The sequence below is a fragment of the Loxodonta africana genome, chromosome 18 (genome assembly GCF_030014295.1).
Source record: "Loxodonta africana isolate mLoxAfr1 chromosome 18, mLoxAfr1.hap2, whole genome shotgun sequence".
Classification (NCBI taxonomy): domain Eukaryota; kingdom Metazoa; phylum Chordata; class Mammalia; order Proboscidea; family Elephantidae; genus Loxodonta; species Loxodonta africana.
In genome coordinates, this window is record NC_087359.1 from 78,188,369 (window position 1) to 78,203,863 (window position 15,495).

The window sequence follows — 15,495 nt, forward strand, 5'->3', positions numbered from 1 at the left end:
TGCTCTAGCTAGGACTTCCAGCAAAATGTTAAATAGTAGTGGTGATAAAGGGTATCCCTGTCTTGTTCCTGTTCTCAAGGTGAATGTTTTCAGCCTCTCTCCATTAAGAATGCTGTTGGTTGTTCATTTTGTATAGATGCCCTTTATTACGTTGAAGAAAATCCCTTCTATATTTTATTGAGAGTTTTTATCAGGAATTGGTGTTGGACTTTGTTGAATGTCTTTTCTGCATTGAGATAATCGTGTGATTTAAAGATTGGTCTTTCTTGATGACGTGTCCAAAGTAAACACGATGAAGTCTTACAATCCTCATGTCTAAGGAGTATTCTGGCTGCATTTCTTCAATGACTTATGTGTTCATCTTTCTGGCTGCCTAAGATATATGTAATAGTCTTCTCCAAAACCAAAATTTGAAGGCATAAATTTTTCTTCTGTTCTCATTTTCCAGCTTTCACATGCATATAAGGCAGCTGAAAAGACCATGACTTGGGTCAGACACACCTTAGTCATGAAAGTGACATCTTTGTTTTTTTTAAAACTTTGAAGAGATTTTTTGAAGCAGATTTTCCCAATGCAATACGCTTGTCAGTTTTTCATACTGTGGTGGCTTGTGTGTTGCTACGATGCTGGAAGCTATACCACCAGTATTTCAAATACCAGTAGGGTCACCTATGGTGGACAGGTTTCAGTGTAGCTTCCAGACTAAGACAGATTAGAAAGACTTTGTGATCTACTACTGAGAATTCGCTGATGAAAACTTTATGGATAACAACTCTAGGTTTACCGAAAATTGGCCTTGGGAGAGAACTTGAACGCATGACCATAGTTTGCCAATGTGTGGTCCAGGGAGTTATTTGAAAGCTCTCTTAGGAATAATCAAAGTTAGAATCAATCAGAAATCTAGCTTAATCATGTACCACCCAGGCAGATCTAATGAAAGACATTATTTTCTATCTTACCTGATGCTTCAAATACACTGAAAATACCAGAGCCCAAGCATTTTGGGGTGAAAACCTCTCACAAAAGAACGTGTGTCCTCCATTTATTGGTCTTTTATTTTGATAGTAAAACTAGAGGAGGCTAAGTAGGTGAGCACATGACTATTAAAAGAATATGACCAAGAGTTGAAAATTGAACTCAAAGGTTAGGATTATATAAAGCCTATAACATACTCACATTTCCTGACATTCCACAATGGATCCATATATTAGAAGCAATTTCTATCTTGAGTTTTATTTACTCCTGGAAAAACTAAAATCTGTTATTTTATTACTCTGTGTATAAATTATATTGCTTCATAAGTTCCCCAAATTCACCCTTATTCAAAATTTAGAGGAAAGACCTGCCATTCCAATACTCCATTATGTGACAAACACATTTATAATTCACCTCTCCATGTTCCTCATCCACAAAATTGAGACTCCAAGTGCAAATCTGTTTGCACAGTAATGAAAGTATTTCGAGGACTACAAATTCTACAATAACACTGATGTTTTCCCAACATGATTTGTGGTTTGTTTTTTTAAAATCCTACTACTCTTCAACCCACCACTTCTCTGTCACATTGTTGTACTGTGGTGGCTTGCATGTTAGGGTGATGTTGGAAGTTATGCCATTGGTATTTCAAATACCAGCAGGGTCACCCATGGTGGACATATTTCAGTGGAGCTTCCAGACCAAGACAAACTACGAAGAAAGACTTGATGATTTACTTCTACAAAATGGCTGGTGAAAACCTTATAATAGCAGAACATTGTCTGATATAGTATTGGAATATGAACCCACTCAAAATATGACTGGGAAAGCTGCCTCCTCAATGTAGAGTCAGCCTTAAGGACATGGATGAAATAAAGCTTTCAGGACCTTCATTTGCTGATGTGGCACAACTCAAAATGAGAAATTAGCTGTAAACATCCTCTAGCGATTGGAATATGGAATTGAATTGGAAGTTGTCAAAAATGAAATGGAATGCACAGATTGATATCCTAGGCATTCCAAAACCAAACCCACCCCATCAATTTGATTCTGACTCATAGCGACCCCATAGGGTTTCCAAGGCTATAAATCTCTACGGAAGCAGACTGTCACATCTGTCTTCCTGGGAACTGCTGGCGGTTCCAAACCTTGAACTTTTGGTTACCAGTTGAGTGCCTTAACCATTGTGCCACGAAGGCTCCTCATCCTAGGCATTAAATTAGTGAGCTAAAATGGAGTGGTATGGGCCATTTTGAATCAGACAATCACATGATCTACCATGCCAGGAATGACAAATTCAAGAGGAATGGCATCACATTCATTATCAAAAAGAACGTTTTAAGGTCTTTTCTGAAGTACGGTGCTGTCAGTGATAGGATACTATCCATACACTTGCAGAAGACTAGTTAACATGACAATTATTCAAATTTATGGACCAATCAGTGATGCCAAAGATGAAGAAATGGAAGATTTTTACCGGTAACTTTTGCAGTCCAAAATTGATCAAACATACAATAAAGATGCACTAGTAATTACTGGTGATTGGAACACAAAAGAAGGACCAGTAGTTGGAAAATATGACCTTGGGAATAGAAACAATACCAGATATCACATGATAGAATTTTCCAAGATCAATGACTAATTCAACTCTTCTCAACATAAGCAGCAATTATGCACGTGGACCTTGCCAGATGAAAAACACAGGAATCGAATCGACTACATGTGTGGAAAAATAAGATGGAGAAGTCAACATCATTAGTCAGTACAAGGCCAGGGCTGACTGGAGAACAGGCCATCAATTGCTCGGACGCAAGTCCAAATTGAAGTTGAAGAAAATTAAAACAAGTTCACAAGAGCCAAAATACAACCTTGAGTATATTCCACTTGAATTTAGAGATCATCAAGAAACAGATGTGATGCACTGAACACTAATGAATGAAGACCACACAGGTTGTGGGATGACATTAAGGGCATCATAGAAAGCAAAAGGTCATTAGAAAAGAGGAAACAAAGAAAAGGCCAAAATGGATATCAGAAGGGATGCTGAAACTCACTTTTGAAGATAGAGTAGCTAAAGCAAATGGAAGAAATGATGAAGTAAAAGAGCTGAACAAAGGATTTCAAAGGGCGACTGGAGAAAACAAAGTATCATAATGACATGTGCAAAGACCTGAAGTTAGAAAACCAGAAGCGAAGGATGCCATCAGCATTTCTCAAGCTGAAAGAACTGAATGAAAAATTCCAGGCTCTAGTTACAATATTGAAGAATTCGATGGGCAAAAATATTGAATGATTCAGGAAGCATCAAAAGAAGATGGAATAAATACACAGAATCACTGTACCAAAAAGAATTGGTTGACGTTCAACCATTTCAGGAGGTGCCATATGATCAAGAGCCAATGGTACTAAAGCAATAAGTCCAAACTACACTGAAGGCATTGGCAAAAAACAAGGCTCCAGGAACTGATGGAATACCAATTGAGATGTTTCAGCAAACAGATGCAATGCTGTAAGCACTCACTCGTCTATGCCATGAAGTTTGGAAGACAGCTACCTGACCAATTGACTGGAAGAGATCCTTATTTGTGCCCATTCCAAAGAAAGATGACCCAACACAATGCAGAGATTATTGAACAATATCATTCATATCACATGCAAATAAAATTTTGCTGAAGATAAGTCAAAAACAGTTGCAGGAGTACTTTGACAGGAACTGCCAGAAGTTCAAGGCGGATCCAGAAGAGGACTTGAAATGAGGGATATTATTGCTGATGTCAGATGAATCTTCACTGAAAGCAGAAAATACCAGAAAGATGTTTACCTGTGTTTTATTAATTACACAAAGGCATTCAACTGTGTGCATCATAACAAATTACGAATAACGTTGTGAAGAATGGGAATTCCAGAACACTGAATTGTGCTCATGAGGAAACTGTACATAGACCAAGAGGCAGTATTTTGAACAGAACAAGGGGATGCTGCATGGTTTAAAGTCAGGGAAGGTGTGCATCAGGGATGTATCCTTTCACCATACTTATTCAATCTGTATGATGAGCAAATAATCTGAAAAGCTGGGCTACATGAAGAAGAATGTGGCATCAGGATTGGAGGGAGACTCATTAACAACCTGCAATATACAGATAACACAACCTTGCTTACTGAAAGTGAAGAGGACCTGAAGCACTTACTGATGAAGATGAAGGACTACAGCCTTCCGTAGGGATTGCACCTCAACATAAGGCAAACAAATTCCTCACAACTGGACCAATAAGCAAAATCATGATAAATGGAGAAAAGATTGAAGTTGTCAAGGATTTCATTTTTACTTTGATCCACAATCAATGCCCATGTAAGTAGCAGTCAAAAAATTAAAGGACATATTGCATTGGGCAAATCTGCTGACAAAGACCCTTTTAAAATGTTAAAAAGCAAAGATAGCATTTTGAGGGCTAAGGTGCGCCTGACCTAACCCATGTTGTTTTCAATTGCCTCACTAGGTATGTGAGAGCTGGACAATGAATAGTGAAGACTGAAGAAAAATTGATGCCTCTGAATTATGGCTTTGACGAAGAATATTGAAGATATTATGAGACTCAACGGCACTTGGTTTGGGTATGCACTGCTAGAAGAACGAACAAACCTGTCTTGGAAGCAGGACAGCCAGAATGTTCCTTAGAAGCAAGGATGGTGATACCTTGCCTCCTGCTCTTTGGATGTGTTATCAGGAGGGATCAGTCCCTGGAGAAAGGCATTATGCTTGGTAAAGCAGAGCATCAGTGAAAAAGAGGAAGACCCTCCAGGAGATGGATTGACACAGTTACTGCAACAATGGGCTCAAATACAGCAGTAATTGTGAGGATGGCACCAAAGAACAACTGTTCAGTGATTACAGGATAAAAACAGGAGAACTTGCTACAAAGGCCCTGGGTAGTGCAAACAGTTCACAAGTGCAGCCGGCAGCCAAAAGTTTGGGAGTCAGAGTCCACAGAGGTGCCTCAGGAGGAAGGTCTGGTGATCAGCTTCTGAAAAGTCAGCCACTGAAACCCTACGTAGCGCATCACGGGTAAGGTTGCCATGAGTTGGGGCCAACTCGATCGCACCTTTTTTTTCTACACCAAGGGTTGCACAGGATTGAATCTTAGGAACATTTTCCTCATATTTTCCTATGTCTGAGAAGCGTAAACTCTTTTCTTCTTTCCTGATTCTATGGAGGTACACACAAAGTTCTGGGGTTTCTAGAAAATGTGGCAGCAGGAAATTGCTTTTCTTTGTTATTATTCAGCATGGAGTATGTTTATTAACCACAGCACATCCACCGGGATTTAGCTTCTAACAGAAGTGGAGACATTTACTTCTATCTCTTGACATTTCGGCTGTGTCAGGTAACGAGGAATAGTCATGGCACAAAAGCAAATGAAAACACAAGTCTTAAAAAAAACCTTAGAAATGTTGTATCGGAATATTCCTTCTCCACCCGAGACTGACTGACTCCACTTCATAGATATGCAGTACACACTTCTTACAAGCTACTTCTGTGTCTCAGGCGTAAAAGCCCCGTTCAGTGATGTCTGCCTTTAGCGCTTCTCCCGGCCTGGCAAGGCCAGTCTTGACGCAGACTATAATGGAGCCACTTGACAGAGACAGCAAAAGGTTGTCAAGAGAAAAACTCGAGAGTGCTGAAGTGAAAGGATTACCATTCAAGAAGTTTTAGAATCTGGCTTTTAGACCTGGTTCTGACACATACTGTGACCGATTACTTCATCTTAAACCAGGAAGCTTGGCACTACTGACATTTGGGTGGGAAAATTCTTTGGGTGCTGTGCTGTACACTGTAGGACGTTTAGCAGCATCCTGGTATCTACCTACTAGGTGATAGCAGCACCCTTCCCTCCTCCCAACCCCCGTATGACAATCGAAAATGTCTGCAGATATCATCCAATGACTCTGGGGCACAAAATTGCCCTTCCTGGAGAACCACTATCTTAAGCATTAGTTTTTCCATCTGTAAAATGGAACTAATAAGAGTGGAGAGCTTCCGTTGCTTTACAGTGAGTGAGGTGATGCACTTGAAAGCATAACCTGTTATAGGAATATAAAGTATTATTATTTTACAGGCACATTCATTTATTCACATATTGAATTTCTATATCTTCCTGGGTAACAGGAGATTTGGCAGGTCTCAGCTGGTCGAACACATTGAGGACACTTAGGGGAAATATATCCCCTTTACAGCTGCAAAGTCAAGAGTTTAGAATTTACAGGCTTCAATGTTTTAAGCCCTGCACAACCAGCTAAAGAAAGAATCCAAGTGCTGAATGGAGATCTGGTTCAAATGACCAGTGAAGTTTATTCTAACTTTGAAGATTCTTGGAAAATAAGAAAATTAGAATGGGAGTAATACTTCTAGAAATATTCATTCTCTGGGAGCCTATGGATTTCCAGTTATTAATTTCCCTTAAAAGTTACTGATCTGGAGAATTTATACGCTGTAGATGTGGACTTAGAAGCCAAGTGCTCTTGGTGAAGCTGGAGACTGTCTCTGTATGTTCTTCGGAGAGACAGTGCTCTACCTCTCAGAAGAGTGAGAAGTTTCTGGGCGGTGCAAACAGTTACCGAGCTCAGCTGCTAATCTAACGGCTAGAGTTTTGAGTCTGTCCAGAGGTGCCTCAGAAGAAAGGTTTGGAGAACTATTTCTGGGGAAAAAAAAATCAACCATTAAAAACTGTGGAGCAGAGTTCTACTCGGCCACACGTGGGGTCATGTGAGTCAGAGTTGACGGCATAGCGATTAGTTTTATGAAGCGTTAAGGTGTTCAGTAGGCAGAGCTTTGGAGCAGGCAGCTTAGAGGAAGGATGGCTAAAATGTTCAAATCGAAAGCGAAGCCTATTATTTGATGTAGCTACATGTACAAAACACATGTACAACAGTGTTGAAAAGAAATCTGAGGTCAAGAGCAAGCACAGCGAGAATCAGTGCCATGGAGAGGCAGAAGTGGAAAATTTCTGTTCCGGAGAAAATGTAAGTGTATGCTGAGCCTAGGTCTTTATACATTTTGTTGGGACTCCGTAACTTCCAGCAATCTTATGAAATCTCGGAAGTTAAAAGGTTTCCTGGAGTGCTGTTGTAGTCATTAATGTTTAAAATAATATGAACAAAAATGTCTATGTGTAAGTAGAGGTCCTTGTCACTGTATTCTTTTATTGTTTCTTCCATACAAAAAGACAAAGGTTGCTGAATGTAATTGTTAGGTGTGTTTGCTTCTTTGCACATGCTACTTTTACATAACACCAAGCGAATGCTTGCAAAAGAATCAGGAGCCCAAATAAAACGAGTTAAAAGAAAAGATAAGAGGCTAAAATGAATCTCCTTGCTGCTAGTGATGATTCAAGCAGAACGAAAACAAGGCCGTAGCACTGGAGAATTGAGGGCACAGAGTGAAGGAAATCAACTGGAAAAAGGCAGCCTGGATTTGGGGTTTCTTTGACTTTGTTTCCAACTCAATTCCAACTCACAGTCACCCTATAGCACAGAGTAGAACTGCCCCATAGGATTTCCAAGGATCACCTGGCAGATTCAAACTGCCGACCTTTTGGTTAGCAGCCGTAGTGGTTAAGTTCTATGGCTGCTAAAGTGTCGGCAGCTCGAATCCACCAGGCGCTCCTTGGAAACTCTATGGGGCAGTTCTACTCTGTCCTATAGGGTCACTATGAGTCAGAATCGACTCGACGGCACTGGGTTTGGTTTTTTGGTTTTGACTTTGTTAAATGGAATATTAAGAAATAAATCCAAAGATTTGAAGCAATAACAAAATATCTAGAAATTTAAAAGGTTTTTCCTTCATTTTAACCCTAATGCATTAAGCTTCTCAAAAAGTACTTACAGTCTCATCATGAAAATCTGTATAATTCTTCAAGACCTCAATGACAAAAAGACAAATAATCCAATTAAAAAATGGGCAAAGGATATGAACAGACACTTCACCAAGGAAGACATTCAGCCAGTTAACAGACACGTGAGGAAAGCTTGTGATCATTAGCCATTAGAGAAATTCAAATCAAAACTACAATGAGCTACCATCTCACCCTGATATTACTGGCATTAATTAAAAAAAAAAAAACAGAAAATAACAAGTGTTGGAGAGGTTGTGGGGAGACTGGAACTCTTATGCACTGCTGGTGGGGATGTAAAATGGTACAGCCATAATAGAAAATGATATGGCGCCTCCTTAAGAAGCTAGAAAGAGAGATACCATACAATCCAGCAATCCCACTCCTAGGAATATATTCTAGATAATTAAGAGGCATCACTCAAAAAGACATATGTAAGCCCATGTTCTGCAGCATTATTCACATAAGCAAAAAGATAGAAAACGTAACGCCCGCCAACAAATGAATGGACAAGCAAATTACGGTACTTACATACAATGGAATACTACACAATGATAAAGGACAATGATGAATCTGCAAAACATATCACGACATGGATGAATCTGGAGGGTATTACGCTGAGTGAAATAAGTCAATCACAAAAGGACAAATATTGTACGAGATCACTATTATAAAAACCCAAGAAAAGGTTTACACATAGAAAAAAAAAAAAACAATCTTTGATGGTTATGAGGGAGGGATACCAGGAAAGAGAAATCACTAACTAGGTACTAGACAAGTACTAACTTTGGCAATGGGAAAGGAGAGGTCAGCACAACTTGACCAAGGCAAAGGCCATGGAAGCTGCCTAGACACATCCAAACACCTTGAGGGACCTAGTTACTGGGGCTGAGGAATGGGGACCAAGATTTTTGGGGACATCTAGGTCAACTGACATAACATAGTTCATAAAGACAATGCTCTAGATCCTACTTCAGTGAGTAGTGTCTGGGGTCTTTAAAGCTTGAGAGCAGCCATCTAAAATACTTCTATTGGTTCCACCCCATCTGGAGCTAAGCAGAATGAAGAAAACCAAAGACACAAGGAAAATATTTGTCCAAAGAACTAATGGACCACGTGAACCACAGCCTCCACCAGCCTGAGTCTAGAATAACTAGATGGTGCCCAGCTACCACCACCCATCACTCTGACAGGGGTCACAATAGAGCTTTCCTGACAGAGAGGGAGAAAATGAAGAAAAAAATTCAAATTCACAAAAAACAGACCAGGCTTACTGGTCTGCCAGAGACTGGAGGAACCCCTGAGACTATGACCCCAGACACACTGCTAACTCAGAACTGAAGCCACGCCCACAGTATACTTTTCAGCCAAAGATTAGACAGGCCTGTGAGACAGACAATAACACACACGAGGAATCAAGTATAGAAGACCAAGTGGGCAACACCTGCCCAAACACAAGGACAAGAAGGCAGGAAGGGACAGGAAACCTGGAGGAATGGACATGGAGAACCTGGGATGGGAAGGGAAAGGGGGAGAGTGCTGACACATTGCAGGGATTACAACCAACATCTCAAAACACTTACTGTATAAATTTTTGAATGAGAAACTAGTTTGTGCTGTAAACTTTCACCTAAAACACAGTTTAAAAAAGTACATCGCAGGCTATAGCGTCTGTGGTAAGTGCACAATTGTGATGCATATTTTAAAGTAACTTTTAATTTCTTGTGACTGACAACATTGGAGAAGAAAAAGGCATATTGTTTTAGAGTACTTTAAGTATCGGCAGATATAAGAAACTTCCTTGAGACAGGAGACATTTTCCTCTTGGGTTTGAACCTGTAATAAAACGTTGTTGACAGAGTAATTACAAATGTTTTATATATTTTGGGCATATGTGCTTCTCTCCAAACCAATTTAATTCTCATTAATGCTAGTCTTGTTAACGCCCACTCAGAGAGGAAAGGAATACTCTTAATAAACTGTTGATTTATTCGAGCAATTTAAATGGGGGATGGGCAAGAACACACAGGAGAAGAGGATTAGCCATCATTTTACCCAAATCAATATTTCTTAGAATATTTCCCAAATATTAATGAACATTAGGTTATAACCAGTATGAGTAAGGAATGGGAAAAAAGATAAAGTGGCAAAGTGAGGATTCTCCATCCATGAAAAATGAAGCATTAAAAATAAGTTTTAACTGAAATTTTCTAGCACTATCTCCAAGGTCAGAAACGAGATACGTAGAGAGGCAGGCGTTCTTTCTTTAAAAAGAGGTGAAAGAAAACCAGCACTTACGCTTGTAAGCTATTACTGACGTGGGTTTTTCTTTTTAAAAAATGACAATCAAATCAACAAATGATTAAGTTATGTTCCTGCCACATCTTGGCCTGTTCCTAGTGGGGCTGTCCCTCTTGTTCTCAATACAAAAAAAAAGAATCCAATAATTTCTCTCAACGTCAATCAAGCTGAGATCTCCACATCACGAGGTACTCCAACAAGCCAAGGTTGGCCCTGAAAGGTTGTTGTGCCCAGGCGTGAGTGGTACCCTTGAGGACAAGCCCCGCTGTGTAATGAGCCTGGGCCCCAAGGGTACCTTGGAATTTACAAAGCAACAGAAACCCTGTGCCTTCTCAGATCATCCAAAAACAAGCAATCTTTCTAAAGACAGTGATGCCTTTATTGGCCATTCTCCCCAGAAGGAGTGGCATGACATAGGGAACAAGTGGAAGATGGGATTTTGCTCAGAGACCACCATTTGGCTTCATGATAAAATGACAAATCATCTAAGCTGCCTGAGACTCAGTTTTCTTATCTGTAAAATGGGGGTAATCATCTCTATATTATTGTTCTTAAACTACATAGTGTAAGAATAAAAAAAAAGATGTACTTGAAGCCATTGTGAAAAAAATGGAGTGACGTACAAACATACAGCATTATCACGTGGGAAATGGTCTGAGAAAAGGGCACAGGGAAAATTAAAGGAGGAAACACAACACTGATAAAATATCCATTTTATCAGGGACTTTGTTTAAAAAAAAAAAATAGAGATTTTTACCCTCAGGATTTCCTTAAAACTTTTAATGACAACTGATCCTCATTGTTTACGGTTGTGTATATAATAGATAAAATAAACGCTGAGAACTGAAAGTATTTGGATGAGTGAAGTTTTCATTTTTTATCCAAATGTTTGGTGTTGGTTACACACTGAGGTGAGGGCCGGGGTGAGAACAATCTCAACATTCATCGGAAAAAAATACTGAAACAAATATTTTCAGCACAAATACTAAACTGCCTCTCCTCTACCAATTGGTAAAAAAATATATTATATTTCAATATTTTTCTTTTTAAATTATATGGTTATCCATCCCAGCCGAAGTCGTGCCCAGTCATCTGGTAGAACTTGAGGTTGAAGGGCCGGTAGAAGTCCCGCAGCCTCCGCACCACCTCCGGGGCTATCTCGGGGTGGGTCCTGCCCTTGGTCTTGCCCAGGCAGTGGGGCTTGCTGCTGCCCTCGGCCTTCTTGAGGCAGGGGAAGCCCTTGGTCTTGTTGAAGTAGAAGTGCTTGTCGGTGATGATCCTCTTGAGGCCCAGGAAGTCCTGCACGCGCCCCAGCTCGCCGGCCGGGTCTCGGATCAGCCGCTCCCCGCTCACGAAGAGCATCTGGCGCAGCGGGAAGTGCAGCAGCCAGTGCTCCAGGTGCTTGGCGTACAGGCCGATCTGGATGGCGCTCCACGACGTGTCGATGAGGCCCGTCGTGCGGTTTCGGAACGTCAGGTCCTCGAAGGTGGGGATGTCGGGCCGCTTGGAGAGCGTCTGCGTGTAGTCCGAGATGGCTCTGGTCACGGGGTCGCGCACCACCACGATCAGCTTGGTGTCCTTGGACATGGCCGAGATGCGTGCCGGTGCCTCCCGCGTGACAAAGTAACTGGGCGTCTTCTCCATGGTGATCTGCCCCTCCAGGGTTCTCGGCATCAGGTCCCTGAGAAAAGGAAAAAGCCACGTTAGAGACTGAGCGCTGAGCGACTTCCCCTGATTAACACTGTTGCTGTTGGGAGCCGCCATGGAGACAGCCCAACCCGTGGCCACCGCAGACACAAGGGAGGAAAGGCTGCCTGGTCTTGAGCCATCCCGGTGATCCGCTGCTGCAGGGTCAACGTTGTGATCCACAGCAGTTTCACCGACTAATTTTTGGAAGTCAATTGCCAGGGCTTTCTTCCTAGCCTCTCCTAGTCTGGAAGTCCTGCCGAAATCTGTTAGCATCATAGCAACACACAAGCTTCCACTGGCTGATGGGTGGTGGTTGTACAAGAGGTGCACTGGCCAGGATTTGAAATTGAGTCTTCCACAAGCAAGGTGAAGTTCTATCGCTGACCCACCACTGCCCTCAATAAATCATGTGATACCCCCCAAAAAACAAACCAAACCCATTGCTGTCTAGTCAATTCCAACTCATAGCAACCCTATAGGACAGAGTATAACTGCCCCATGGGGTTTCCACGGAGTGCTTGGTAGATTTGAACTGCTGACCTTTTGGTTCGCAGCCAAACCCTTAGCCACTACGCCACCAGGGTTAATGATAGTTGGCTGTGACATTACTGTGGCTAAACTAAAAACAAGCACACCACCAGTCTACCACAAACCAATGCCTCGCTCCCTGATTTACACAGAGAGGACATTTCAAGGGAGCCAGAGTGCCTGTGCTTAAATCCCAACTCTCCTGCTTCCTAAATATGTGGCCATGGAAAAGTCACCTAAAGGCTCTGCACCCCAGGTTCCTCGTCTATCAGATGAGGAGTAATAATATCACCTCTCTGTTTAAATGTTTGCTTAAATGATTACATTAGCTTTAATATATATAATCGGCTGAGAAAAGTGCATGGCACTTCGTAAGCGCTATGTTAAGTTTTTGCTTTTTATTATGATCAATCAACAATGCTTGTAAAAAATAACCTTGACCAAATTCTTCAGGTGATTTGGAATATTACAATACACACAATTATACTGCTATGGGAGTTACTGGGTGGTGCAAACAGTTAAGCACTCAGCTGTTGACTGAAAGACTGGAGGTTTGAGTCCTTCCGGAGGTGTCTTGGAAGAAAGGCTTGGTGACTACTCTTGAAAAATCAGCCGTTGAAAACCCCATGGAGCACAGCTCTACTCTGACACACATGGAGTCACCATGAGTTGGAACTGACTCGACAGTGACTGGTTTTTAACTACTATATTGCTATGGGAAAGGGTATTAAAATATCCCAAACCCTTTTTGTAGCTTTTTTATGAACAAAACTATTGTATTTATCATAATATCAAGCATATTACACAAAGCACTTATCTTCATAATTCCTGAGTTTTACTGTAATGAACAATAAAAAAGACTGGTTCATTAAATAATCCATCTTTTTTCCAAAGCCTTCAAATTCTACCATATTATAAGCTAAATATCTTTGTCCCTGTCTGCACTGATCCAATTATTATGCCATTGAAGTTATTAGGGTAGATTCTGTGAAAGCTGAAACCTGTGTAAGGTGGAAACCTGTCAGAGAAGGAAAACTCAAATGTTTTCCACTAAGAGGGGGATAGAAAAGTGGTCAGACCGCACCCTGTCAAAGGTGGAAAACTTGCAAGAGCCAGAAAAACAAGGCAGTGCCGTGAAGTCCGGCTCGCACAGGTTTCACTGTATCTTGTCACAGGATATATTAACGTATGCCAAAGCAAATCCGAGCATTGTTCAACATGCGCTTGGTTATTCTTATCGCTTATTCTTCCTGATGAACATTACAGTCAATTTGTCACGTTAATAGAAATACCACTGGAGTTTGGATGGAGCAGATACTGCTGCCCAGCTAAGCATGGTTTCCTGTGGAATTCAGAAGGGCCTCATGATCAGTGAAAAAGTAAGAGAAGGAGGGAGAAAACCTATTTGCTATTTGGACTTAAGGGTACTGTCGTAATTTAATGCACTATTCATTTGAAATATATATATATTCTAATAAGGGACTGTCTTTCGAATTCCAAGATTCATAAGGAAGAGGTGTTGCTCAAGTCAGTATTAGACTGTCTTTCGAAATTTATTACAAAGACTAAATGCATTTTGTCCTTTGACCCACTGATAAGAAGGATCACATTATAAATATCCTTTTATTGGATTCACTTTTACTCCTGGAATAAACTCCATGTGATGGAATAAACTTTAAATGAAGACCTAGACTTGGTTTATCATGACTTTGTTTTGGATTTTTCACCCATCTTCATTAATAAGATGTTCCTATGGTTTTTATTTTGTTCAATAGCTTCATCAAATGTTAGAATGTGAGTTATTCCACAAATGAGTTGAGAAATATTTCATACTTTTCTGTGTCCTGGAGAAGTTTAAGTAGCAAAATAATTTTCTACTCCTTCAAAATTTGATAAGTGTTATCTACAAAGCCATCTTATACTGGCACTTTCGGGGGTGAGGGTAGGAAGGCAAGTAACCAAAAACCCATTGCTGTTGAGTCGATTCCGATTCATAGTGACACTATAGGACAGAGTAGAACTGCCCCATAGAGTTTCCAAGGAGCGTCTGGTGGATTTGAACTTCCAATCTTTTGGTTAGCAGCTGTAGCACTTAACCACTGTGCCACCAAGGTTTCCTTGGAAGGGAAGCAGGGTCTTCAAATATCTTTCATGTTTTTTCTATGGTTATTAGTCTAGTGTAACATGCTGCCTTGTCTTCTGCCAATTTTGGCAAATAATTTTCTACAAATCACCAAGTGAGTAGTTGCAGTTATAATCCCATCCTCAACTTCTCTGTGTCTCTACTTGCCTTCTTCGTAAAACTGTTGCTTGTTGCTGCCGAATCAGCTCCAACTCACAGCACCCCATGAACAACAGAAGGGAACACTGTCCGATCCAGTGCCGTCTTCACGATCATTGGTGTACTTCAGTCCATTCCTGTTGCCCCTGTTTATTTTCAGTGCCTTCCAACCTAGGAGGCTCCTCTTCTAGCACTATATCAGACAATGTTCTGCTGTGATCCATCGGTTCTCATCTGCTAATTTTTTGACCTAGATCACCAGGCCTTTCTTCCTAGTCTTAGTCTGGAAGCTCTGCTGAAATCTGTCCGTGATGGGTGACCCTGCTGGCATTTGAAATACTGGTGGTTCCACTGTGTGACATGAACGTCCTTCCTAGAATCCAGAAGTTGGCTAGGCCACCCCATTTTGACAGCTAAGTTACACTTGTATTTATTGATTACAAAAGAAAAAGTCAGCATTCCTGCTTCCTTTCCTATGCTCTTTGACTTTACCTTGCATATGGCCAGTAAAATAGAGATAACACACTTCACTCGGAGCCAGTGGTTGGCAATGCCAGCTTTCCTTCTTGCCTGTCTCTGGAGCAACACAGTTTCCTAGCAGATATGAAAACTGTAGATTGTGCTAGGCAAGAGAAAACACTAATAGCACCTCTTAAAAAAAAAAAAAAAAAAAACTAAACTAAATTTTAAGTGATCTCAGTAGAATATGGAAAAGATCTATCTAAAATACGAGTTTGACAAGGAAACACCTAAAGCAGGATTTCAGAAGAAAAACTCATTAATTATCCTCGAAAAAACAGCAAGTTTAGCTTTGGGTGGGAGTGGGGCATTGGG

General features: G+C 40.8%; 1 protein-coding gene across 1 annotated transcript in view; it reads right to left on the bottom strand.

Moving 5' to 3' along the window:
• Positions 1-9,337: 9,337 nt before the first annotated feature.
• HS3ST3A1 (heparan sulfate-glucosamine 3-sulfotransferase 3A1) overlaps positions 9,338-15,495 on the bottom strand; it is a 141,970-nt gene continuing 135,812 nt past the window's right edge. The window contains exon 2 of the mRNA XM_003420584.3: positions 9,338-11,844. Within this exon, the coding sequence (XP_003420632.1) occupies positions 11,223-11,844 (622 nt within the window). The 3' untranslated portion in view covers positions 9,338-11,222. The remainder of the gene's footprint in view (positions 11,845-15,495) is intronic.